General features: G+C 41.2%; 1 protein-coding gene across 2 annotated transcripts; it reads left to right on the forward strand.

The window, feature by feature from the left end:
• Positions 1 to 365: 365 nt before the first annotated feature.
• On the forward strand, positions 366 to 24377 carry LOC117044932 (cytosolic phospholipase A2 beta-like). Of its 2 annotated transcripts, XM_033145732.1 has the most exons (20): positions 366 to 565; positions 2553 to 2625; positions 2883 to 3019; positions 3340 to 3471; positions 4595 to 4635; positions 6523 to 6565; positions 9278 to 9341; positions 10203 to 10330; positions 10914 to 11027; positions 11664 to 11701; positions 12144 to 12279; positions 13278 to 13414; positions 14686 to 14908; positions 15526 to 15643; positions 15960 to 16097; positions 18085 to 18180; positions 18819 to 19013; positions 20337 to 20506; positions 21574 to 21760; positions 23842 to 24377. In XM_033145732.1, exons 1-20 carry the CDS (start codon positions 545 to 547, stop codon positions 24069 to 24071), a joined length of 2421 nt encoding a protein of 806 aa, XP_033001623.1. In that variant the 5' UTR covers positions 366 to 544; the 3' UTR covers positions 24072 to 24377. The 2 variants fall into 2 exon arrangements, with proteins under 2 accessions (XP_033001623.1, XP_033001629.1); XM_033145738.1 differs by lacking the exons at positions 366 to 565; positions 2883 to 3019; positions 3340 to 3471 and having other exon boundaries at positions 2608 to 2625.
• The last annotated feature ends 3433 nt before the right edge of the window (positions 24378 to 27810 follow it).

Genomic DNA, 27810 nt, shown 5'->3' on the forward strand with positions numbered 1-27810 from the left:
AAAGACTTTTGTGGGGAAAGATTGAAGAACTGAAGTGGTACAGTCCAATCTCCCAGCCTAGGACTTTGCATGTGTCAACCACACCTTAATGTCAATACATGTATCTTGGGTGTATTTAAGAAGAAGAAGAGTTTGGATTTGATATCCCGCTTTATCACTACCCGAAGGAGTCTCAAAGCGGCTAGCATTCTCCTTTCCCTTCCTCCCCCACAACAAACACTCTGTGAGGTGAGTGGGGCTGAGAGACTTCAGAGAAGTGTGACTAGCAGCTGCATGTGGAGGAGCGGAGACGCGAACCCGGTTCCCCAGATTATGAGTCTACCACTCTTAACCACTACACCACACTGGGTGTGGTGAGAAAAAGAATGGCATTTCTTACTCTGAAGAGTCACAAATAAGGTGGAGCTTGGGATGTGTATATAATATCTCACTAGCTCTTTGGCAGCAGTCATTTTCTTTAATCAAAAAAGAAGTAAGTTAGAACTTACTTAACACAGCAGAGTACTTGGATTCCTGCCCATCTCTACTGCCTATCATTTATGCAATGGACATTATAATGCCTAAGGTAAGATTAACCAAATATTTTAACTCTTTACCAGTGCTGGACATGATTTTCCTTGCTGCAGAGGAAGCACAATACTTGACAAGCTGGATTTCCACAACACATAAGTGGCCACGTAAGATTTTAAGTGTAGCAGATTGAGGGGTGTGTGTAAAAAACAAAAAAACAAAAAAAAACCCAGAAGCTTTTCTTTTGGGAATTATAGGGACAGAACTACCTAAATTGTATATAAATTTATTTACGTATGCTACTACAGCAGCAAGAATGTTACTTGCTACAAAATGGGAAGAAACAGAAGTCCCAGCAAAGGACGAATGGATACAAAAACGTAGGGAATATGCAGGAATGGCAAAACTTACCAGAAGAATAAGAAATCAAGATAACAAACTTTTTATAAAAGAATGGAAATGGTTTATTGAATATTTACAGATAAATTGTAAACGGATAAAAACATTAGCAGGATTATTGTAATAACCTGCAGGTTTTTATAAGAGTATATATCTACAGTAGATAATTAAATGAGTAAGTTAAATGAATTTGGATATGCAGAAGATATTTTTTAAAAATAAATTTAAGGAACCGCAGAAAGAGGGGGAAGGAAGTCAAGTTCTGAAATGTTAAATGGATTGTAAAACTAATGAAATGTATAAATGTATAAATAAAAAACTAAAGAAAATAAGATTCAGAAACAAGTGAGGGCACCAGATTTTAGAAGAGATAAATTAATTAATTTAGATATATTTTCAAGAGAGTGCTATTAGAATATATAATTGTTGATTTAAATGCCATCAAACACTATTAATGAAGTATTAATGAAGTCACAAAATATTTCTCATGACCAAAAGTCCAAATTTAGTGAAATGTAGAACAGCAAGACCATCTTACCAATGCTCTTCATAAAGGCCAAACCAATGGAATGATAGAAGCTACAAATCAATTCAGCCTCAGAGATGCTGTCCTGTTGCTGCCTTTGGTCAAAGTACTATACTGAGTCACGTAGATTATGTCTTCAGAGCATGAGCAAACTTGCAGAAACACGTTCAGGTGCCTACAAATCATTTGAAAATGGATCACATGTCATCTGATAAACCTTGAACTGGGCGCTCCTTCAAGAAAATCAAAAGAATAAGAACGGATGAAGAATTTGAAAGCAGTGACGAGAAAGTGACCAGGTGTAGTGGCATGACAGAAATGTGGTATTTGTTATGGGTCACATGGGTGCTTATTCTGAAATTAATATTTCAATGGAGAATATAACAAAATACATACTATGTAATTAGTGACCAACACTAGAAAGCCACTGAGGAAGGAATCGGTGTGACTTAAAGAACTCAATGCTACTTAAATTAAGTGCTTTTGATGAGAATTCTCAATTAAGGAACACGATCAATAGCAGCTGAAACAACAAAGGAAGATGGAAATGGAAGCTATGAGAGAGTATTATGTAATTAAATATTTTCATAGTTAATTTTAATAATCACAGTTTTTTTGGGGGGGGAGTATCCAAATAATTTTACAATACAGTTGTACCTGTTAAGTACTTAATTCGTTCCGGAGGTCCGTTCTTAACTTGAAACTGTTCTTAACCTGAAGCACCACTTTAGCTAATGGGGCCTCCCGCTGCCACTGCGCTGCCAGAGCACGATTTCTGTTCTTATCCTGAAGCAAAGTTCTTAACTTGAAGCATTATTTCTGGGTTAGCAGAGTCTGTAACCTGAAGCGTATGTAACCCGAGGTACCACTGTAGTAATGTTTCCGGGCCAGTGTAAGGAAACCTCAGTCATAGTTCTATATATTTTTCTGTACATAGGGAACTAAAAAAAAGAAAAAAAAGATCAGCATAGGTACAATGATAGGAATTTCAGATATCTTTATTTTTAACTAGGGGAAATGGTCAATCGATCCTTCTATTGAAATGACTAATATTTTGTTTTTTGATGTAAGAACCCAAGTTGCACAATTAATTCAGCAACATTTGTTTTCTGTAAAGGTTGAAACCTTTCCATTCTACCTGCTCTCTGTGAAGGTCATCCAGGCTCGACACATACCTTCAAGAGACCTATGTGAGTGAGTTGTTAAATCCGTTGCATTTATTTTGAGTTTTTTTTTGGGGGGGGAGTCAAGACCCTCTTTAACAAGAATGTACACTGTCCTGCATCTCTTTCAGTATGTGGTTTGTTGAAGGTTCTTCAAAGTGTTGGATGGAAGACTGGGAAACCTGTATTTTTCCCTCTGCGGAAAAGCCTACAAAACTCTATTATTACCTAATGATAATAAAGTACCAAATAATGATTATTGATGTGGTTTTGTTTTGCTCTAGGGACTTCTTCTGATTGTTACGTGAGCCTTCGGCTGCCATCAGCTTCAAATAAACAAATGATGACGAAAGTCATCTCAAACGCCGGTAATCCTGTTTGGAATGAAAGCTTCCATTTCTTTATCCAAACTGAGGTCAAGGTAGGCAGCTTTTAAACTAGAATACGTTTGGTGATTGGTTTCTGTGAATTTGAAGTGTGTGGTAAATGGAAAGCAGAGAGGAAGTGCTGAGGCCTCACACATTTAAGTTTTCAAGGGCAGAATTTCAAAAGCAGAGAACAATCTGGAGGTGTGCTTTCTGGCTTAAGAGATATCCGTTTTGTTCTGTGGGACTGGCATGTTCTGGAAGAAATGGTCACTCCTTAAAATGACATACAATCGGAAAGTCTGCCCTATCCTCAACAGCATGCTGTTAAATGGAGTTATATACCTTATCTCATGCCTTTCCTATCTGTGCTCAGAATGTGCTGGAACTGAAGCTCTACGATGAAGATGTGGTCAGCAAAGATGATCTCATCTTCATGGTTGCCTACGATATAGCTAAAGTGAAAGCTGGGGAAACTATTTGTGAAGACTTACCTTTGAACCGTCAGGTGAGAATTAATGCAACATATCCTTTATTTATGTATTTGGGGCCTTTATCACCAAAAGGTCCCAAAACCAGTTACACAATAGTAAAATAAAATAGTGCAACGTATGAATAATATTAATTCAGAAGACAGCTGAAATTGCATCATCTTTATCCTTCTGTTCGTTTTAATTTACCTGATTCGTTTTCTGGGTGGCCTGCAGTGAAGGAAATTAATCTGAATTAATAGCTTATTCTAGACACATAGGAAGCTGCCTTATACAGAGTCAGACCATTGGTCCATCTAGCTCAGTATTGTCTTCACTTTTGCAGGCAAAAAATAATTCCTACTTAATTAGGTAAAGGTAAAGGTACTCCTGACTGTTAGGTCCAGACGTAGATGACTCTGGGGTCGCGGCGCTCATCTCGCTTTACTGGCCGAGGGAGCCGGTGTACAGCTTCCAGGTCATGTGGCCAGCATGACTAAGCTTCTGGCAAACCAGAGCAGTGCATGGAAATGCCATTTTACCTTCCCACCAGAGCGGTATCTATTTATCTACTTGCACTTTGACGTGCTTTTGAACTGCTAGGTTGGCAGGAGCTGGGATCAAACAACGGGAGCTCACCCCATCGCGGGGATTTGAACCGCCAACCTTCTGATCAGCAAGTCCTAGGCTCTGTGGTTTAGACCACAGCGCCACCCACATCCCTTTTCCTACTTAATTAGAGGGCAGTAATTAGGAAAACTGTACAGTTTTATGACACTGCTATGACACATGCAGGTAGTGTCAATCATGATAATTTTCTTCCCTTTCCAAAAATGCATTTCATAGGCTGCTTCGTTTTGAGTTGATAAAAAGCAGTTTTTGGCTTCTCTTCCACCTTAGTTCTGGGAACAGTTGTTCAAACGGGGTTTTCTGTGAGGGTTTGCCTTGGAGGGTTGTATCACTTGGCTTGCTTTCCTATTTGACAGACAGAAGCATCCAGTGGGAAAAAGGGGCTGATGCAGTGAGCAAGTATAAGGTAATTTATTCAGGCTAGCGTGCAATTCAAACAGTTGTTCCCTCAGGTAACAAGTGGTAAACTCTGCGTCGGCTGGGCCCAGAACTAACAATGCCATCGTTTCTTTTTTGTTCTTACCCCTATAGGGACCAGAGAGCCTTGAAGTAGAATTCAAGATGGAGAGCATGTGAGTAAATTGTTCTGATTATAAAATGGAGTTAACAGACATCATCTCAATTGGAATCAATCATTTTTTAAAATATATTTTTATTAAGCAAATTTTCAAGTCAAACAAATCGAACATTATCACCACATACATTTCCCCCCTTCCCCCCCAGGACTTCCCCCAGCTCCCTTAACTGTTTTTTAAATTCATAATCATATTGTTTCTGCATATTGTACAATTGTAAATATTATCTTTCTATTGTTCAAATTTGTATTCTGCCAATAAAATTGTGTATGTTTATTCAAATCTTGCCAATGATTCTAAGTCTCTTTGTTGTTGTTTTTCCAAATAATTTATAAACAATTCCCATTCTTCCTTAAAGTCCCTATTGTCCTTTTCTCGCAATTTATTAGTCAATTTTGCCAACTCCGCATAGTTCATCAATTTTTCTTGCCATTGTTCCTTTGTTGGTATTTCCTCTTTCTTCCATCCCTGTGCCAGCAAAACTCTCGCTGCAGTCGTAGCATACATAAACAAGTTCCTTATATTCTTTGGTATATCTTGTCCTAAAATTCCTAATAGAAAAGCTTTTGGTCTTTTAACAAAGGTCCGTTTGAACATTTTTTTCAATTCATTATAAATCATTCCCCAATATTTTAAAACTTATCTACACTCCCACCACATATGATAAAATGTCCCTTCTTTTTCTTTACATTTCCAGCACGTATTAGTCTCGGTCTTGTACATTTTTGCTATTTGGACTGGTGTAATATACCATCTGTACATCATTTTCAGATAATTCTCCTTCAACAAAGAACAATCTGTAAATTTCAAATTTACTTTCCATAGCTTTTCCCAGTCCTCAAATTGTATATTGTGCCCCACTTCTTGGGCCCATTTAATCATTACTGATTTAACCTCCTCATCTTTCGTCTCCCATTCTAACAAAATACTATAAGCATTCTTCAACAACTTTACCTTCTCTTCTACCACTTCTTTTTGGAATCTTTGGAATCTCGAAACAGTATACCGGTAACTAAACCCTTTTTTATTATCTTCCTTGTAGATTTCATTTAATTGTCTATAATGTAGCCAACTCTGAACATATCCTTTTATCTCCTCATAGTCTTTTAATTTCCATTTTCCATCTTGGTCTTTCAGTAGGTCTCTATATGAAGGCCATTTTTATTTTTTTCCAAGTGGTTTGAGCAGTGAAGCCTCAATTGGTGATAGCCACCAAGGAGTTTTTTGTTCTATTAAATCTTTGTACCTTTCCCACACTCTCATTAATGATCTCCTAATTATGTGATTATAAAATCCTTTATGTATCTTTTCTTTCCCATACCAAAGATATGCGTGCCATCCATATCTGTTATCATGACCTTCCAAATCCAAAGCTTCTTCCTTTTCCAGTTTTATCCAGTCCCTCAATTGGAATCAATCAATCAATAGCTGAGGTCATCCACCCTGCTAATATAAATTTGTTATTTCTATGTGTTTGCAGTTTGACATACTATTAGAATGCAGGAACATAGGGAGCCGCCTAAAATACCAAGTCCAGTTAGATAAGTGGCTCTCCAGGACTGAGACCGATTCCACCTGCCAACACACACACACACAGCTTGTCTGCACAGTATTTTTTTTCTTCAACTTCTGTCACAGTGTCAAAACCACTCACAAAGTATAATTTTTAGGTTCTTGTTGAGGTGTTGTGTACGCCTGGGTGGGTTGCAAGTTATGAAGGCCTAGTCTTTTACGTTAAACAGTAGATGCTGATTCTCCCGAGGGACGAATAAAACTCAATGGATGAATGTATTGGAAGGTTGATTCAAAATTAGGTGTCAGGATATTTAACTATTAAAAATGTAACATGCATTTTGTTGCTGAATGTTTTTCTATTTTTCCCAGATGTGGTGGCTTTGAGAGCATTGCTACTAATGGGATCCTTACGGTAAGACCCATTGCCTATTAACTACAATCAGCATCTTTCTTATATTCTTCTTCTTAATATTGTAATTTATTACCCGCTCTTCACCCCAAGCTCCCAGGGCAGGTTGCAATAGTTAAAACAACTGAAGCGTGAAAACATTGAGTGGGGTTTGGATTACTGTACAGTGGTACTTCTGGTTACGAACTTAATTTGTTCCGGAGGTCCATTCTTAACCTGAAACCGTTCTTAACCTGAGGTACCACTTTAGTTAATGGGGCCTCCTGCTGCCGCCGCATGGTTTCTGTTCTCATCCTGAGGTAAAGTTCTTAACCCGAGGTACTACTTCCGGGTTAGTGGAGTCTGTAACCCGAAGTGTCTGTAACCCAAGGTGTTTGTAACCCGAGGTACCACTGTACTTTGTCAGCAGTATGCTGATGACAAACAGCTCCACTTATCTTTTACATCTCTCATTTGCCTCTGAAAGGGCAGGTAATGGGGGGGGGTACTTTTGGATCCATTGCTGTCGCTAGAGTCTCAGGTTGCCTCAGTGGCATGGGCTGCGGAAGGCTTACTGTATATACCTCAACTATAGGGGGTTATTGTTTTTGTTTGCCATTATGGTATGTATTTTTGTGTTTTGTAAACTGCCCTGTAATCTTCAGATGAAGGGTAGTATAGAAACAACAACAACAACCAAAAACCAACAACCACAACTTAAAATTACAGAAATAAGGAGGGTCCTATATGAGCAACGTAGTTGCAAAAGAGAAACAATCTGTTTGATATACCAGTCTTTGTCAAATGTCTGAGGGTGGATCTAAACACAGGGGAGAAAACCCATTCTAAGTAAGCCAGAAATTAGATTGTTTTAACAAAGGGGGGGGGGGAAGTATATGGAAAGCCGCTTTTTAAAATTTCCTGCTCTCTGGTGTCATCTGGTGTTGCATATTTATAGTGCATTCAAATCGTTGTTTCTTTACTAATGTAGCTGAGTCCTGAGATGATCCTTCCAAGCAAATAATTGTAAAATGGTCCTGCAATGTAGAATAAATGGAAATATTTTAGCAGAGCAACAGTGCCCTTGAAAATAAGGAAAAAATAGTCCTGGGCAGATCAGTCCTTTCAACCTCCATTACATGTCTTTATAAAGTGGGAATTACGTATGGCACAGACATTTTCCAAGTTCAGTGATGAAAAGGAATTTTGCACATAAAAATGCTGTGATTATATAAAGTCTTATGATTATTTTTTAATGAAAGTACACCTTAAAGAAACTGTGGGAGGGCAGGTTTTGGAGCAGACTGCAGGTGTTGGTGGAACTTTTGAACAAGAGCAGGAAGATTTGCAGGCCTAGCTATGGAGCAGAGTTGGCCTGAACTCTAGGGTTACCAGCACAACCAGAAACTTGAGGGTTTTTTTTTTTTTTTTTTAGGAAAACCTGAAACTTTGGACTTTGTTTTCCTAAGTGCGCCACACATTGTAGTCCAAGCAGAAAGAGCATGGAGATTATTAATGAAAAGTGACACACAGAACAGAGCCAAACAGAAATAATACAGAAAACATTAACCAATGTAGTTGCTTATAACTTGTCATGTTTGATTCCAGGTTAAAATTTAAAAGAAAAATATTGGAATCTTCCAGGATCAGAATAGGCAAGAAGAACATTATAGGTTACGTGTGGATGGCAAACTCCATGTTTTGAGGTTCTGTTTTGTTTTTTACTAGAACACTAAGGTCTACTAACAAGATCCAATGCAAGACAGTGGTGGTGGTGTGGTTGCGGGGGGGGGGGCATAGAATTAAGGAACAAACTGTCCCTGAGCATAGGTTCAGCCCAGGAATTTGTTTTCAGTACCAGAACTGAGCGCAATCATCCGAGTCATCCACACCTTGTCCCCTCCTTCTGAACATTCTTCATCTTGGCAACCTAATTTAGAAGTGGAGAAAAGCCTTTTCGTTGCTGTAATTGTTAAATGATTGGAAACCAGAAACCCTTGGTTATGTGCTGCAAACCATTTAGAGACCTACCTTTTTACCTTTTACCTACCTTCCATCCTCCACCTACTCCTTAAAACTCCCCTTAAAAGGAGTTGCTGTTATTATTTAGATCATTTGTATACCACTTAATATATAAAGTATGTTTAAGTGGTATGCAACCAATTAAAAGAACCCATATTACAAAAATATGCAATAAAAACACCATTGGAATGCACCAATAAATATATAATGATATTAGTACTGAAACTGAGTACTAATGGTAACCCCTTCTCCTTCTAACATGCCTCCTGAACACCTCTTAGCTCTCACCCAGAATTCCACCTTGGCTCTGACTCAGGGACCACACAAACGGAACCCTCATATCTCTCAGAACAAAGCAGTTTCACTGAGCACTCTAGTGTTTATGGTCAGGCACCAAGATCTGATGGAGTTTCCTCAGGTTCCCCACAGCTGTGTCCTCTTCAGCAATAATTCTGCACATCCCAACACACCCAGGACTCAGCTATACATCTGCAAATAAAACGTTTCAAATGTGACGTAAAGTGCAATATGCACATGTGACACTAGATGGAAACAGTGAGCTATGCAAAAATCAATGTACTTTTCAAAACATTTTAAAATAAAGCATTTTCACAGCGTTTTTTATATATATGTGTGTAGATTCCATCCCTCAGTTTCAGACTACTGCAGGCTTAGTGAATTCAACCTTCTATGATTGTTATGTTTTCTTCCCAGGCCCGTGAGGTTTCACGTTTAGAAGTTAAGATGGACAAATGGAAGAACGAGGAGTGTTTGAAAAGTGAGTCCCATTCTTGTGACTTTGTTAAGTAGACAACCAAAGAGTGATCCATTGAAGCTTCTTTTCAATTGCAAGGCATTTGTGGTACGATTCACGGACGACTCTGGGGTTGCGGCGCTCGTCGCGCTCTATAGGCTGGGGGAGCCGCCGTTTGTCCACAGACAGCTTCTGGGTCGTGTGGCCAGCATGACAAAGCTGCTTCTGGCGAAACCAGAGCAGCACACGGAAGCGCCATTTACCTTCCCACCGGACTTGCACTTTGATGTGCTTTCGAACTGCTAGGTTGGTAGAACTGTACTGGTAGTTTTCGTAAATGCAATTGCTGCTGAATCTCTCTTGCTTATAATGCCATGACATGCTGCACGCAACTGCAAAGTACAGTAAAAGTGGGATGGTCAACTGGCTGTGTGTGTGTGGAGGGAGGACAGAGGGTATCAGTTTGTCTGTCTGTCAAGCAGAACACTTGTTCAAAAACAAAATGACCAGAAGAGCATGGCAGTGAATTCCACCATTTGTTTTCAGCCTGTCTTGTACCTTTTTGTTGCATTGTTTAAAATTATTTTCATATGAAAGCCAGTGTGGTATAGCAGTTAAGAGTGTCGAACTAGGACCTGAGAGACCAGGGTTCAAATCTGCACTGAGCCAAGAAGCTCACTGAGTGAACTTGGACCATTCATTATCTCTCAGTTTTGTTGTGAGGATAAATTGAGGTTGCAGGCAGGGGCAAATCATGTACACTGCTTTGAGCTATATGGGGGAAAGAATATACAGTAAAGTAGTAAATAAATAGTTTTATTCACACTTTTGTACTGAAGAAGGGAGGTAAAGAAATATTTTAACTCAAACAATTCTTTCTCCTAGACAATAAAAATATTGAACTTGTGGTGAAGGAATCCTTTGAAGAAGCACAGGCGATCACCCAGGAGTCAGAAAGCTTCACATTTCACTGTGTGAAGAACTGGGAGCCAAAACTGGAGGCCAATGTGAAGGTAACACTTTGCTTACTAAGGAAAGCTTTCCTCAGTGTACCTGCAGGGGCCAGATTAAGTAATGCAGTAAAGGACCGTTACAGAGTAGCTTGCTGAGAAATTGGACCCTTGGTATGCTTTAATAAATAAAGAACTTATCCACATAATGCCGACACAAAAACTCTGCATACACAATGCAAAAGAATTAAATATCATTATCCCCCCTTCTCTCTTCCTCCTCTCTCCCCCCTCTTCTCTCCCCCCCCCACAACCTCACAATGCCCGTGACAGCAGTGTTTCACACAGAATGTAATTGACCTGTAGAAAGGACTCTATGAATTGAAACAGAGATGTTATATGTACCTTTGTTATACATGAATATCTTTTAATAATTTTTTTTTTTAAATGTCCTTGCTGGCAGAGTGTGCTTTTCCTGCTCTCCCATATACAGGTAGTAAGGGCCAAACAGTGAGGGATTCATATGTAGAACAGGCAGCAGTGTTGAAAGCAGTCAGTATCTCCAGTCTCAAATGTGCCTCATTTTGCTTCCTTTGTGATGTGTTCTAGAGTACCAGTATGTTTACATTCTTGTGATTCGTTTTAGAGTAATTCCTTTGTGGGGAAACGGCTTGGAAACGCTGCTACTGATTGTCCAGGTGTGTTGCTGAAATCCCTCCCTGCAGGAGAGGAAACAAAAGTAGCCTTGCCTTTATCAAAGGTATGTGGCTTCATCTTTACCATAGAATCATTTAATTGTAGAGTTGGAAGAGACCAGAGTAGTCCTCTAATTCAACCCTCTGCAATGCAGAAATCTTTTGCCCAACCCACGACCCTAAATTTAAGAGTTTCATAATTTACCAACTGAGCTATCCTGTCAAGTTTCAAGTGTAATAGAAGTAATTTCTTGGCACAGAAGAGAAGAAGGAAGTAGTTCTTTGCCAATAAAACCACACACTAGTTCTGAAATTTAACAGGGGATTTGTAAATTCATTGTTCCTTTCAAAGAGTGATATCATTATGTCCATAGCAGGATTTAATTGTTTGTTTTTTAGATTACTAAGTTTGAATGTTTTCTCCCTTCTCAAAGCTCTACTTTGTGTTCCATATCCAGAACTTTTATAAACAGAAAACAGTCTAGTGGCTAAGAAATAATCTACCAGTTACCTAGATTTTGGGATGGTGTATACCGCTTCCACTGCTCTTAAGAGACCCACAAGTGCCATGCTTGCAAATGTTTATGAAAATGAAATCCTGGGATTGGTAATAAACAATCTACTGTGTTATATTTATGAGCATTACACAGTGCATTTGCTTAGCACCTTAACATAGGTAATCTCAACACCTTCATTTTCAGGATGCAGAATTGGAGCTGCAGCTCCAGGTCAATGACTGGTGAGAAATTATTATATTAAAATCAAATCAAAGAAGAAATTCTTGTCTATTCAGCTTGGCTCTGTATGGTGGTAAAAACTCAGCTCAGTCCAGCAAATCATATACTTATGTACTTCACTTTAAGGAAGCCCAATATTTAGTTGGAACAAATACTATTCATATCATTTCCTCCTACATCCGTCAGAGACTATCCAATGGGATAGCCTAGCAATGATGGTGATGAAAGATGTGGAGTCGGTTCCTTTCTTATTTTCATTTTTGGCACATTTTAGTCCTTGTCTGAGTACCAGGCCACCTTTTAAAATCTCACAACAATGACAAAACACACACAAAATCTACTGCACTAAGTTCTCAGTTTCAAATTACATAGCTGCACAACACTGTTTTCTACCTCCGTATGTCAGGTGGCAGAGGGAGGTGCATTCATTTCTTTTTATTCCAGTTTAGGAGATTTAGATGTGCGTTTGGGATGTGATCTCTGTGGGGCTGAGCAGGACTTCCTGTCTAAGCGCAAGAATGTGGTTGCCAGTGCTCTAAAAAAGGTTCTTCTGCTGGAGCAGGAGCTGCAAGGACATGAGGTACATATGCTTCATTTTGTGACCCAAAGCTACTCATGTTAGTGGAAAACTATATAAGCAGAACTAAAGCCGTTTATTTAGTGTGGGTATTGCAGAGAAACTGCTTTGTTGAGAGAAATCAACTGCAGTAATGCATTGTTGAAGGAAAATACAGTCAACAGACAAAGAGGACCCACAGAAAATAAAAAGCTCTTAACTGCATTTTCTCTGCAAGACATCCCCTGAGGAGAAAAAAAAGGAAGCTTCAAATATGTACTTTTTGTAATGAATATCATTTTATTCTTTGAACTGGTATTCTCTCTCTCCCTCCATATCCTGGAAAGAAAGTATTATGGCCTACTGACATTGGATACAGGTTATGTGGGATGGCTTATTGATGGCTAAGAGAGAAAATATTAATTACAATTTATCCCTCCAGTTTCCCACGTGTGTGGGTTAAGCAGAGCATTAAAACCCAATCCTTCATATCAAAAATATAAGCTTTGGAACTAGGCTGCAGAGCCTTTCCTTTTCTGAGCAATTCCCCCTGGTTTCCCTCTCTATAAAAGAATCAGGCAGCAAACAGCTTACAAAGTAAGCTTAAAATATACTGTCTACTTAACAGTCTTGCTTGTATTGGATCATAGCAAAGATAGTAGGAACTAGGAAAGCTATGCAGGGCAAAATTCTTCTAGGTTTCAAAATATATGGTTGATTAGTGCACACAGACATGCATCTGCATCGAAGGTGAGGAAGGGAGTGAGAGAGTGGTGGTAGGAAGGAGAATGGATTTAAAATCTATTGTTTCATCCCGTCACAGGAAATGGGGGATATGACATCACACAGAGCTCTCTCTCCACCATTTACGGTATATTCCTATGGTATGAACCTGCCTATCTAGCAATACAGCTCTGTGGTCGCTTACTCCTAGACTTACTAATGTTTAGATATTTGACTGATAATCCCGAACAAGTTAGGCACAGTTACTTCCTATTTACTCCATCCTGTTTGTGCCACAGGTCCCAGTGATAGCTGTCATGGCAACAGGAGGAGGAGCCAGGGCAATGTCAGCTTTCTATGGACACCTCTCTGCCCTTCAGAAGCTGAATCTTCTAGACTGCGTGACATACCTCTCTGGAGCTTCTGGCGCAACATGGTAACGTGAATTAGCATTGTGAAAAATAGCAGCTGCTGGAGAGGCCCGGTCAGATTTGAGGTTGCTGCACATGTGGAAGGGTTTTTTAAAAATTATTTCTCCCCAACAGTAGCTTCAACAACAACTTGCTTCTGATGGCAAACGTCAGCTTCAGGGAGAGAAACAATTGTACAGTGGTACCTTGGTTCTCGAACTTAATCCATTCCGGGAGACCGTTTGTGCTGGCCCCGGGGGGTTTGTCTGTGAAGTGACGTCCAAGTCCAGTCCTGGGTCTAGGGGTCCAAAGGAGGTCAGTCCGGTGGGGAGCGAGGCAGGGAGCAGATCAAGGTCCAAGGCAGGTGCAGTCACAAGGTTGCAGGTCAACATACGTTTGCAGCTAAGTTGCTCACGCAACTTGGGCTAGGGCTGGCTGGCTTTTATCTAGCCCTATGCTTAGAGCGGCCCCGATCCTCCGGAGACTCGCCTCTCCTCCGGGCCTGGAGGCAAGCACTCCTCCTGTAAGCACTTAGCTCCCTTCGCCTCTCTGCCCTGAGCCTCTGCAGCTCAGGAGAGGCTGGTGGGTTACTGGACCCAGGGGCCGCCTCAGCTTCCTCTGAAGAGGCTGGGAGTGGAGCACCTGCAGGCAATGGGTCCTCCCTCCCATCAGGAGCCAGAGCAGACTCCGCTGATGGCTGCACCCAGGGATCCAGCACAGGTGGGGATCCTTCAGGCTCAAGCCCTAGCCGTGGCTCAGCTGGTTCTGAAGGTGGGGAATCCTGTGCAGGCTGGGATCCCTCAGCATCTGAGTCTGACTCCCAGGCAATCACACCGTTTGACTCCCGAAATGGTTTGAAAACCAAGGCACGGCTATCGATTGGCTGTAGGAGCTTCCTGCACTCAATTGGAAGCCGTGTAAGCCGTGTTGGGCGTTCAGCTTCTGAAAAAGTTTGCAAACTGGAACACTCACTTCCAGGTTTGCGGTGTTCAGAAGTCAAAACATCTGAGCACCAAGGTGTTCAAGAACCAAGGTACGATTGTATTAGGCACCACGGTGCAGGGTTGGGGAAAGGGTTCATCCCTCTTCCTGTGTGCCTGAACCTGACTAGGCCCTCCCCTGGCTGCTTTTTAAAGCATCCCTTCCAAATTGAATGCATTAAATGAGAGCACACATTCATGTAATCTACAATGTGCTTTTGGGCCCTAATGATATGAGGGTAGATTTTGTGAGTGTAATTTACAAGGCAGTTTAAATTATAGCGTTGCCTTGTTCTAAAGGTGTTATTTTTCTGTAGGACAATGAGAAGTTTGTATGAAGATGCTGACTGGTCTCAAAAGGACCTGATGGGTCCAATCCACAGAGCAAAGGAATATATTGCTAGGAGCAAGTCAAGTGCTTTCTCCTTGGAGGCCCTACAGCGCTATGACGTGGAGCTAAGGCAGAGGGCTCGAGAGGGGCACTCGGTTTATTTTACTGATGTGTGGTCCCTTATAATTGACCGCATGTTCCACGACGAGGTATGTGTTCCAAAGACCCTCTTACCCTAAGGATGTTAAGTGTCTTCATCTTTCCTCACAGACATTCTAGCTCTTGGGCAGTAGCAGATGGCATGGTGAGATGGCAGCACTCACTTGACCTCGTCAATTGTGTTGTTGCTGTTGCTTACTGGGAACAAGAGGGTGAGGAGGCTGTGCTCCCAGTCAGAGGCAGTATGCTTTTGAATACTAGATGCTAGAAACCAGAGGAACGGAGAGTGCTCTTGTTCTTGGGTCCTGCTTGTGAGTTTCTCAGAGGCATCTGGTTGGCTACTGTGAGAACAGGAGGCTGGACTAGATGGGCCATTGATCTGATCCAGCAGGGCTGTTGTTATGGTGGTTGCTGAGGTGCAAATGCACCAGTGGAGCCAATCCACCACTCCTGCCGGTGTATTTGCACTATGTTGACCTCGCCACCACCTGGCCGCTCCCTCTTTACCTCTCGGTAAGCAGCCGCAACCTGACTCAACAGAGGTCAGGTGAGGGCCACAACCCAACCATGCCGTCTGCTGCTTGGTTTGGAACCATCTGTTGCTTCATAATTTATTTTCTGCCTTTGAATTTGTTCTTGTTTTCTTTGTGTTTCATTGCATCATTAGCAAAGTGATAGCAAACTTTCTAGTCAGCAGCAGGCTGTGACTCAGGGGCAGAATCCGTTGCCTATCTACCTGGCCCTCAATGTCAAGAAGGACACCCAGAGCACTTGTGAATTTAAAGGTAAGCAACTCAACAATGTTATGGTGTCTTTTAGTAGAACCACCTGCAATCTTGAAACCATATCAGGGGGCTTCAGTGTGCAAGTAGTTCAGAACTGCAGCCAAAATGAAGACTTACTCAAAGTAGGCCCACTGAAATGAATGAATGTGACTAAGTTAGGTCCATTGATTTCAATGGTTCTGCTCTGTGCAAACCGTTCCTGAATTTCACCCAAAGAGAGCAATTCTGTCTTCATCATTCTCCTCTCAATCGTCCTCCTGATTTTAGGCATTGGGGTATATTTCCCGCCACTTCTCTTCTCTCATTCTGCTTATAGAATGGTGTGAATTCTCCCCATATGAGGTTGGATTTTCTAAGTACGGGGCCTTCATTTGCCCAGAGGATTTTGGAAGCGACTTCTTCATGGGACGACTAATAAACAAGAGACCAGAATCTCGGATCTGCTATTTGGAAGGTGACTTAATTTTGATTTGAGGAAAGTTAGCTTTTGTTGAGAAAAATTGCCAAACTGAACCCCAATTTTGCCAAACTGCAATATTGGTATTACCATAGTAAGTGTAGCTTGTTATCAAAAATCTGTAACTATCTCTTGAGCATTGAGATGATACAGTACTGTAGATGTGGGAAATTCTAAAACATGCAAAAAGAAAAAACAGCTCAGACCCTCCCCTGTGTTTTCCTTCCATGTCTATCTATCTAACTATGTTGGGCGATCACACACACACACACATACATTTTTTCACACACAGAGAGAGCCCTGCTTCCTCCTGCTCTCCATCCTCCACTGGGTCTATGTCTGACAGTAGATGTTTCTGAATTTTTTTCCTGCCAGTTAATGGGCTGCCTCTGCAAGACAGCTGCCTGCCTGAACCATCCTCTAAATCAGAGCTTTCCAAACTGTGTGTCGCAACACATTAGTGTGTTGGCTGCAGTGTGTAGGTGTGTTGCATGAATGCTCCCCACGCTCTTCTCAGAGCTGGAAGGGGATTATTTTAACCTCTGGTTTGCTAGTAAAACTGAATAACCGTGTCACGAAATGATGCATGTCTAAAAAGCGTGTCACCAATATGAAAAGTTTGGAAAGCTCTGCTCTAAATGAAGCAGGAGTCCTCCAGATTAGCTACTGCAAAGTCCCACAGAATCATAGCATTGTAAGAGTTCTCAAAGCCCATCTGGTCCAACTTACGAGTGATGCAGAAAATCCTTTAAGTCAGCCTTTCAAAAACTGATCCTTTGGAAGCTCAATCCCTCAATTTCTCAGCAAAACGCTGCTTCCAGCTGATTGCAGAGTAGCAAAGCCTTAGCTGCACCAAAAAGGACAAGTGTGGAAAGAACTTGTAGGAAGTAGTGGCCTGTTGAGGTTGTAGCAAAAACCTCCCACCAAATAATCCTGCACATTGCTGGCCTGTTCCCTTTTTATTGATTTATAACTCCTGTAGGTAACAGCTGAAGGCAAAGGTTCACCAAGATACTGTCACCTAACTAGTCCCAATCTCCCTTTTCATATCAACTCAGCACCATCTAAGTCAGAGGTTTCCAAATGTTTGGGGGTTGCAAACCCCTTGGTTCCATCCCCAGTGACCCCTACGCTTTCAAAAGCATTATTCAAAATAGCATTTTGCATGACCCACTAAGGAAGATAACCAAACAACAAAATACAAAACAGTAACAAAAAATTACACATTTATTCAAAATCCAATTAAAACTGCTTAGCTTAATTAATTCAACAAAATTGATGAACCTCACCCAGTTATACCAGCTTTTCAAAGTCTGATAGTCATGTACAGCACTGCCATTCCCTTGCCTCTTAGTGACACCACTGCCCACTTTGGGAATCACTGATCTAAGAAATAGTGCCAATAAAAGGATGGGGAAGAGGGGGAAAACAGGGCTGCCAGATCTGCTCTCATTTTCATGTTCAAAGCTCACACAGATGTAGGGATTTCTGGGGCTGTAGTAAGATTTGAATTTAAATACATCAATCTAGTTCACAGAAACTGAGAAACAAGCAGGGCTGATCCATGCTACTTTAATTAGCATCCAGATAACCAGGTGAGTTCTTAGGGATTGAGAATGACAAAGAGAGGTTCTGAAAGTCTTCATTTTTTTTTTAAGTTTCTTTATTGTTGGTGGGCATGTGACAAAGTCAAAACATTTTGGGAGGTCATATATAATGAATTAAAAAAAATACTCCAATATACATTTCCAAAAAGACCGGAAGCTTTCCTGCTGGGGATGGTGGGAAATGAAATTAAAAAGAGAGATCAAAGATTTTTCTTATACGCCACCACTGCAGCAAGAATCCTGCTAGCCCAGAATTGGAAAACATCAAATTTACCAAAGGTAGAAGAGTGGAGAAGGAAGCTCTTGGAATATTTAGAAATGGCCAAATTAACAAGTAGAACTGAAAGTCTTCATTTTGAATATGTTTACATTTACAGGCATTTGGAGTAACATATTTTCCTTGAATTTGAAAGATGTTCACCACTTATACAAATCCTGGCAGTGGCCTTTCCCAGACCAAGAAAAGGATGAAGGTAAGAAGTGGCCTGGGTAATTTCTATTAGTTCAATGGCATTTTTTCAACAGAGAAGGAACTAAAGAATAAAATGCATCACTGTGCATCACACAGCAAAGAATCTGCAAAGCAGATGATCATAATCTGAACATTGTAGCTAATTTGTGGGTTTTACCCATCCATCTCTGTGGGGTTGTTTTTCACACATATACCCGGTACTTGATTTCTCTCCCTGACTTACTAGGAAAGCACATGCTACTTTAAATGGTTTTGATTCCATTTAAAGTCTTTGGCTACAATCCATTAAAATGTGTGTGTTAGTGTAATTGTGCAGGTGTGCGTGTCACATCTAATGCACAAAGCATTGCTGCAAGTATGAAATACATTGAGTGCAAACAAATGGTCATAATTTCTATTCTAACCATTTATTTATTTATTTATTTTAAAGCTCAGAATCCTCCTCCTTCAGAAGCTATGCCATCTGCCCAGGTTATGTGTGGCAGCATAAAGAAGGGAGGTTTGATTGCTCATAAATGATGTACAAACCTCACAAATGACTACTTTGACCAGTAAACAGCTAGCGCACATAGTGTTGTTAGTTTTTGAGCATCAGAATTTAGAATTTCTCATAGTATATGCTTTTTGCTGTTCTTCCAGATAAAGGCAACAGGGCTTCTATAAATCAGCTCTCTCTATGTCACACAGCTTGTTTCATTCCACCAATGGACAGATCCAGCATCTTCAATGGAATTCTGACCAGTCGGCCAATAGGAGAAAAGAAACCTAACTTTCTGAGAGGTCTCCAGCTGCACAAAGACTATTACCATCATAAAACATTCTCCATGTGGCAAGGTAAATAAAGCAGAACATGAAATTGGGAGGAACCCGGCCAAACCCTTCCTTCACTATAAATGTTCACCAAGTTTTGTCATGCAAGTCACCACCTTGCTACAATATCCTTGTAGGAAACATATGTATGTATGTATGTATGTATGTATGTATTATACATATATATATAGAAGAAGAAGAGTTTGGATTTGATATCCCGCTTTTCAGTACCCGAAGGAGTCTCAAAGCAGCTAACATTCTCCTTTCCCTTCCTTCCCCATAACAAACACTCTGTGAGGTGAGTGGGACTGAGAGACTTCAGAGAAGTGTGACTAGCCCAAGGTCACCCAGCAGCTGCAAGTGGAGGAGTGGAGACACGAACCCGGTTCCCCAGATTACGAGTCTACCACTCTTAACCACTACACCACACTGGCTCTCTCTCTCTATATATACTTATTAAATTTCTTAGTTTCTTTATCTTGCCCAAGGCAACCCAAAGTGACTTACAACCAAATTATGTACAAATACAGTCATGCTAGATGCAGCAATGAACAGGAAACAAAACAGGAACAGAACAGAACAGAACAGAACAGAACAGTGTTTCCGGGATAGGTCAACTGTTTCAAGGATGAATCTTCATTAGCTAATAATAAAATTACATTAAATACAATTATGAAAACAGAAATAACAGTGACCAACCTGCATAATAATAATAATTAATAATGAAAATAATGAACAGATGAGGATACATACTGAATAAATTCCAAATGAATTGTCCATTCAGGTACATATAATGATTATAGACCAGTGCTCACTAACAAGTGTATTTTTTATTATCTATTATGCAGGTTGGTCACTTTTATTTCTGTTTTCATAATTGTATGTAATGTAACACTGTTCTGTTCTGTTCCTGTTTGGTTTGCTGTTCATTGCTGCACTCTACACATTGGAGCATCTATCACTGCAACGTTGTTGGACATTATCTACTGAAAGGCATCCTACCTTCAGCGTGGTGTTCCCTGACAGCAATTTATTACGCTTACCATTTCTTGTTTATGGACTTTTACTTACATTATTTGTGAATGCTTAAGATTTGCAAATTCTGGATTATGATCTAACTAATTGTAATATATTATTAGCCATGTGTTGCGGTTGGATTTGAGCAGATTTTTCTGTATTGCAACACAGGGGTTTTGTCTTTGTTACATATAGTTTGGATAGACTGCTGAAGGTGCTTGTTGCCTGATTAATGCTAAGACTAACAAGACATAAAGCAGCCCATCAAAAACTAACATAAGTTAAGTCTGTCCTGTATGATCACAATAGCAGGAAATACTTGCCTTGCAGACAGTAAATTGGACCAGTGCCCCAACTCTCTTACACCTCAGGAAAAAGAGCTATTCTTGGTTGATGCTGGATATTTCATCAATACCAGTTGCCCTCCATTGATAAGAAAGGAAAGGAATGTTGATGTTATCTTATCACTTGACTACAACCTGTTGGAGACCAGGTTTAATGTAAGAGAATTCTAATTTTGTCTTTTGACTGGAGAATAAGTTTGCCATTTATTGCAATGTTTTGGGGCATACAAATTGTATATAAAGAAATCCTTATTCCTGTATGCTAGCCTAAGTAAAGGTAAAGGGACCCCTGACCATCAGGTCCAGTCGTGTCCGACTCTGGGGTTGCAGCGCTCATCTTGCTCTATAGGCTGAGGGAGCCGGCGTTTGTCCACAGACAGCTTCTGGGTCGTGTGGCCAGCATGACAAAGCCGCTTCTGGGGAACCAGAGCAGCGCACAGAAACGCTGTTTACCTTCCCGCTGGAGCGGTCCCTATTTATCTACTTGCACTTTGACGTGCTTTTGAACTGCTAGGTGGGCAGGAGCTGGGACCGAGCAACGGGAGCTTACCCCATCGCAGGGATTTGAACCGCCGATCAGCAAGCCCTAGACTCTGTGGTTTAACCCACAGCGTCACCTGGGTCCCTATATGCTAGCCTAAGAGGGTTAGATTAAATATTAAGATAAGCATGCTGTAGAGTAGAGCCCAAGTTAAACATGGAAGTCTTCCTGTGATCCAATTATAAAGTGAGTTTCATTCTGTATATGGTGATGCGAGTTGCATGAAACCAGTTTTCGTGTTTAAACATAGGAAGCTGCCTTATACTGAGTCAGTCCATTGGTTCATCTAGCTCAATATTGTCTTCACTGACTTTCAGACTGGGATCTCCCCCGGTCCTACCCAGAGGTGTCAAGGATGGAATCTGGGACAGTATGCATGCAAAGCAGATCCTCTGCCACTGACCGACAACATATAAGCACCTATGTAATGTGCATCCATCCATAGGGAGTTCATGTCAGCACCATGATTCCTAGATGTACCTGACTGAGAAGGGGGGAAATTGTCTGTTTTCCTTCCTGCATTTTGTTCTCTCAAAATGACTAAACTTACCTGAAGAGCAAAGCAGTTGCTTTCTCCTCTATAGCTTTAGTTAGGTTTGACAATTGTAGATGAGGACTGTTGGGGTGGGATGGCCTTAGTTTTGCTATTTAAACACTAGTGTTTTTCCTCTTTGTTCTGCAGTCTATAGAACAGATGGGCAAATACTGTTTGGACCAGGATATCCCTTTTCCTGAAATTGCACTGACTGAAGAAGACAGGGAGAATCCAAAGGAATGCTACATTTTTGAGGACAAAGAGAACCCAGAAGCTCCAATCATACTTCACTTCCCACTAGTGAACAACTCTTTTGGGAAGTATGAAAAACCTGGTTAGTATTGAACTTTTCAGTCATGTTATATGAGACAGGGGACCAAGTAGCAAAGAAGCCACTGCCTAATCATAAAATTGTAGAGTTGGAAGGGACCCTGAGGATCATCTAGTCCAACCCCCCGCAATGCAGGGATTAATATGCAGCTATGGGGATCAAACCTGCAGCCTTGTCATTGTTAGCACCATACTCCAACCAAATGAGCTATCCAGGCCCTCTTGCTAAGTGGTGTAGGAAAAGTATTTCCAAAGGGCAGGACATTCATTACCGCCTCCCACAAGACCTGTACCTGTCAATACCATGCAATGCTTTTCCTCTCTGATGTTCCCCCAGCTTTTCATTGAGGATTCTTGCCACAATAACTGTTTTCAAGTCAGAGTGTTAGCAGCTTGTCTCCATTGTTATATTACAAACAGGGAAAAGAGAAGAACAATTATACTGGTCTTTAAATGGAAGAATTTGATAGCCCAAACACAGAATTTAAGTATACTTAAGGCTACAGAAATCCATGGGGTTCAGCGTGCTAAAAACATTCTGTTAGATTGTAGCCAGTGCCTTTTCACATAAGTCAGACTTAAACGATAGCTCTACAAGTGGGAACATTCTACCGTCCTTTTTTTGCTTGGCACAGGGTCCTTTTCAAATCTACCTTCAGGTAGCATATATAAGAAACAGGTCCGTCAGTTTTGAACCGTGTGATCAGACAGTCAATAAAATAACAAGCCTGGCTCTCCCGTGTAAAAGAGGGAATATCTTAGGTTATGTGTGCCACAGTGTGCAAACATGTAACTATTAGTCCTGTAAGATGTGCAGCAAGCCTTGCATCACAATCCTATGCATGTCTACTCAGAAGTAAGCCCCACTGAGTTCAATAGGGCTTACTCTGTGGTAAGTATGTAGAATGTTACAGCCTGGGTAAGTGTGTAAAGGATTATTGTTGTTATTTAGTTGTTTAGTCGTGTCCAACTCTTCATGACCCCATGGACCAGAGCACGCCAGGCACTCCTATTTTCCACTGCCTCCCGCAGTTTCATCAAATTCATGTTGGTAGTTTCGAGAACATTGTCCAACTATCTCGTCCTCTGTCATCCCCTTCTCCTTGTGCCTTCAATCTTTCCCAACATCAGGGTCTTTTCCAGGGAGTGTTCTCTTCTCATGATGTGGCCTCAGCTTCAGGATCTGTCCTTCCAGTGAACACTCAGGGCTGATTTCCTTAAGAATGGATTGGTTTGATCTTCTTGCAGTCCATGGGACTCTCAAGAGTCTCCTCCAGCACCATAATTCAAAAGCATCATTTCTTCGGTGATCAGCCTTCTTTATGGTCCAGCTCTTACTTCCATACATCACTACTGGGAAAACCATAGCTTTAACTATACGGATTTAGACTTAATTCCAAGTAAACATGCATAGATTGCACTGCTGCTGTTATAAATAATGTCACTAACAACCCAAAAGCACATAAAAGAAGAAGAAGAGTTTGGATTTGTTATCCCGCTTTATCACTACCCTAAGGAGTCTCAAAGCAGCTAATATTCTCCTTTCCCTTCCTCCCCCACAACAAACACTCTGTGAGGTGAATGAGGCTGAGAGACTTCAAAGAAGTGTGACCAGCCCAAGGTCACCCAGCAGCTGCATGTGGAGGAGTGGAGATGCGAACCCGGTTCCCCAGATTACAAGTCTACTGCTCTTAATCGCTACACCACACTGGTTTCCATTAAACTGTTTTATCCTTCACCCCACCCCTCTGATGAAATATCAATCAAGATATAAAAACACGTTTTTGTGTGCATCCATGAGAGAGAGTCCATGTTTGGTCATGTATTTGGAATGTCCGAAATATGGCCAACTTGTGCTCCTTCACTGCAAAATCTTTATTGCTAGATTGTGCTGAATATATCATATGTAATAGCCTCCAGGTTGTGTTCTATAATAGACAGACAGCTGTCTGGAGAATAGAGTGAATCTCAACAATACAGAATTTGGGCACCCACGTCATAGAGGGATACTGTTTTACAGACACAGAGTTAACCCAATCTCTTCCTCTGCCCCCCCCCTATCCATTTTTGGCAACCTTTGTGCAGGAATTAGGCGAACTTCTGCAGACACGGCTAAGGGAGAGGTGGATTTTACTAGTTTAAACTCGCCATACAGAATGACAAATTTGACTTACACTGAGGAGGAATTCAACAAACTTATAAACCTGAGTGACTATAACATTCAAAATAACAGGGAACTGATTTTGCAAGCTCTGCAGACAGCAGTAGAAAGGAGAAAAGCCAGCAGGAAGCAAAAACAACTACAATCAACATGAATCAAATCAGGTGGGATTTTTCAATTCAGTCCCCATTTTCAGTGAATGGTGAACCTTCATTGCTTTTCCTGTGGCCTTTCACAATTTGAGATGTATATTATCAGGACCCGCCCTAATTCTGTGATTGTAAGCAGTTTTAAACTGCTTTTAATATTGTATTACCAATTGTTGGTGATCTCAGGGTGAAGGGTGGGCAAGAAATTAAAATAACAACAGCAACAAAATAAAAATTGCATCATTATTCTTATTCTGAACTTTGATGGGGACATGGGGCACCCACACATATGTGCTTGTCTTTTGAAGTGTCTGCTTCCCCTTAAGTGAAGGTCATGTGGAAGTCGGTTCCTCCAGCACAGAAAGAGAGATTGTCAGCTGGGCCAGCCTATATAATTTCCTGGAATGACAACGTTTACTGTGTCATTGCACTGTTTTTGCTTAACATATTGTATTCCAATTGCTTACATCAAGCATGGGAAACTTGAGACCACTGAGACTTTGATGTACTACAACTCCCATCATCCCTGACTATTGCCTCTGCTGGTTGTGGCTGGTGGGATTTGGAGTCCAACAATGTCTGGAGGGCCACAGGTTCCCCATCCCTGGCTTAGGGTTCATCCAGACTTCCTTTTGCGCCGTGTTTCTAGGAACAGGTCCATGCTTTAAAGTGCTGTGTAAAATTGCTCTTTACCTCTGAATAGGAGCAAACAGCAATCCATGGAAAATCCGAATTATCATTTGTTCCGATTCAGTGTTAAATAGTGGGATTTTGCCGGGGCAAATAAAAAGTGCTTGGACACGGTGCTTTAAAGTGTAGACCTGTGCCTGGAAAACGCAGGGCAAAAGGTAAGTGTGGATGAGGCCATACATGGAACTGCAAGTCTTGCAACTGGGCTTTCATTTGGTGAACACAAGATGGCAGTATAACTTAAGGAATTAAATCATAATCATTCAAAAATCTTTGGTACTGGAGAGCTTTCAGGTTTGTAGTAATAACAGCTTGCAATGTTAGATGAAGACTCTGCACCTGTAATGTTTTCGTTACATGTCTACCCTCTTGGGATCTGTCTATCACCCCTTCTACCTGTCATTTATCCATCCTTCCACCCTGATAGTAAAGGCAGATTGATCACCAGGAGAGACTGGAGTGAAACCACCCATAAAATCAACAGATTCTTGTGGGACCGTAAAGACTTAGCCATTTATTATGGCATAATATTTTCTACTTCATCAGATGCATGAAATGTTAGCCAGTTATATAGGTTTATAGATATATGCACAGGTTTTTGGTGTGTGTATAAGGTGTGCTTTTCTGCACGCAATTTCCTCACAGTGCATCTGATGGACTGAATGTAGCCAATGGAAGTGTATGCCATAACAGAAGTGTTCGTTTTTACACTGCTGCAAGACTCTTCAATGTTTTGCTGCAAAAGACTAACAGCTCCTCCTCTGAAAACAACCAGAACCATGTGGGCGGACGGACATTGCATTTACCTGAAAGGGGCGAGGAGAGTATTCACAGAAACAACCCATATGCCTCCCACTCAAGATGCTGTGCAATAAAAATGTGTGATACAATGCGATGGTCATTGCCATGTGCACAGCAAACTGAGTGGCAGTTCTGTTCAAGAGGAATTCTGACACAGAAATAGCTCAGAAAGGAAAGAGCTTCCACTTTAGATTGTACCATGGTATCTAAATCTCTTTCTCCACCAGGCAAATAACAGTTTAGAGGAGGGATTAGACTGGGAAAATGGCTAAACACTTCCTCCCGTGGCACTGCTTTGCTGACCTGATTTCCTTTCACATGCAGCTGCTTAGAACCTCATTTTAACCATTGAAGGACAGCTGCTTAATGTCTTGTTAAGCCCTAAGACACCTGGCATGATGTTATTGTTATTGTTGTTGCTGTTCTTTTATAATGCAGAGCCTAGGGCGTGCTGATCAGAAGGTCGGCGGTTTGAATCCCCGCGATGGGGTGAGCTCCCGTTGTTCGGTCCCAGCTCCTGCCCACCTAGCAGTTCGAAAGCATGTCAAAGTGTAAGTAGATAAATAGGTACCGCTCCGGCGGGAAGGTAAATGGCGTTTCTGTGTGCTACTCTGGTTCGCCAGAAGCAGCTTAGTCATGCTGGCCACATGACCGGGAAGCTGTCTGCGGGCAAACGCCGGCTCCCTTGGCCTATAGAGCGAGATGAGCGCCACAACCCCAGAGTCGTCTACGACTGGACCTAATGGTCAGGGGTACCTTTACCTTTTCTTTAGAGATTTAAAGTTCTTGCAATAATGGGTCAGCGATGTGCCTCTTGGACCCTTGTCCCTCTTGGCTTACTGTAAGGAGTATGACTGAGTGGATCTGGGGATGGTCAACCATCCTGGAAGAGGTAGTGGTCCAATTACTCCTGAAAAAGTCTATCCTGGATGAACAACTGAAAGAGCTGGTGAATAAAAATGGACTATAAGAATTTAAAGAAGACATAGAGCCTTTGGAAAATACGGTAATATTGATAGAGGACTGCTAGAACAGGAGAATGGAATGGTAAAGTTGGAGGCAGTAAATGATGAAATGGAGAGGACCTCCACACAGGTACCTGGAGGAATGAAAAAGCCAAATGGTGGAGTTCTGCTGTTGGAGGAATGGAATGAAATCACAGACCAAGAGATTAAGAAAATATCCTGAGTTGGCAGAGACAGAGCTGTGAAAGAAAGGACTCTGCATACAATTTGGAATGAATTTAGAGAAAATAGCTACCAAGAAAGAGCAGGATATAAGCATAGTAAATAAATGAAAGGTAAATGTGTAATTTACTATCATTAGTGCTGGATGTAATCATTGTGTATTTAACTCTGGACTGTCAAAAGGAACTGAGGAAATGGATACTGCTTCCAGAACCTATTAATGCATGCTTCAGGTGTGAAGGTACACGAGTTAAGCAAAGTTAGTGCTCCAAATGTAATTTTGCTGGTGTTCTTTTATGAACATCATGCACCCACATTAAGAAATGACTAGCTAACCTGGCTTGGTGAGGCAATGCAGGGTCATAAATAATATCTGAATGGCAGAGGCCCACAGGGATGCAAGAGGACAGGTTTTACTAGCATATACTCTGCCAGGTGGTTTTTCTCCTCCTTAGCAGCACTGACAGTATAGATGGTTTGTAAGTGGATGGGTGTGACTTGTGCAAGCAAAGTTATGATTTACTGCCACTAATGCATGGCACAACAGATGTGTATGCAGATGGCACAACACATTTAATAATAATAATAATAATAATAATAATAATAATAATAATAATAATAATTTATTTATACCCTGCCCATCTGGCTGGGTTTCACCAGCCACTATGGGCGGCAACCAACAGAATATTAAAAACACGATAAAACATCAAACATTAAAAACTTCCCTAAACAGGGTTGCCTGTTGGTAACGAAGCAGAAATTTGTGGTTGCCAGGACTCCTCTCAATGGAAGCGTTGTACCTCATCATGTTTTGCACCCCTGAAATTCAGTGTAATAATATCTTACTTATCTCTCAAGCTTGGAAGTATGGCGAGGATGGGGACATTGTACAGTGGACCCTCCAGATACAAATTAAATTCATTCCGGGGGGTCTGCCCGCAACCCAAAAAGTCTGTAGGCAGAGGCGCTGCTTCTGCGCAGGCATGCGTGCGCGGCAACACTTCCGGGTTTGCCACGTTCATAACCCGAAAGTTACGTATCCAGAGCGGTACATAACTAGAGGGTC

This window comes from Lacerta agilis, chromosome 1, assembly GCF_009819535.1.
Source record: "Lacerta agilis isolate rLacAgi1 chromosome 1, rLacAgi1.pri, whole genome shotgun sequence".
In the NCBI taxonomy this organism is placed as follows: domain Eukaryota; kingdom Metazoa; phylum Chordata; class Lepidosauria; order Squamata; family Lacertidae; genus Lacerta; species Lacerta agilis.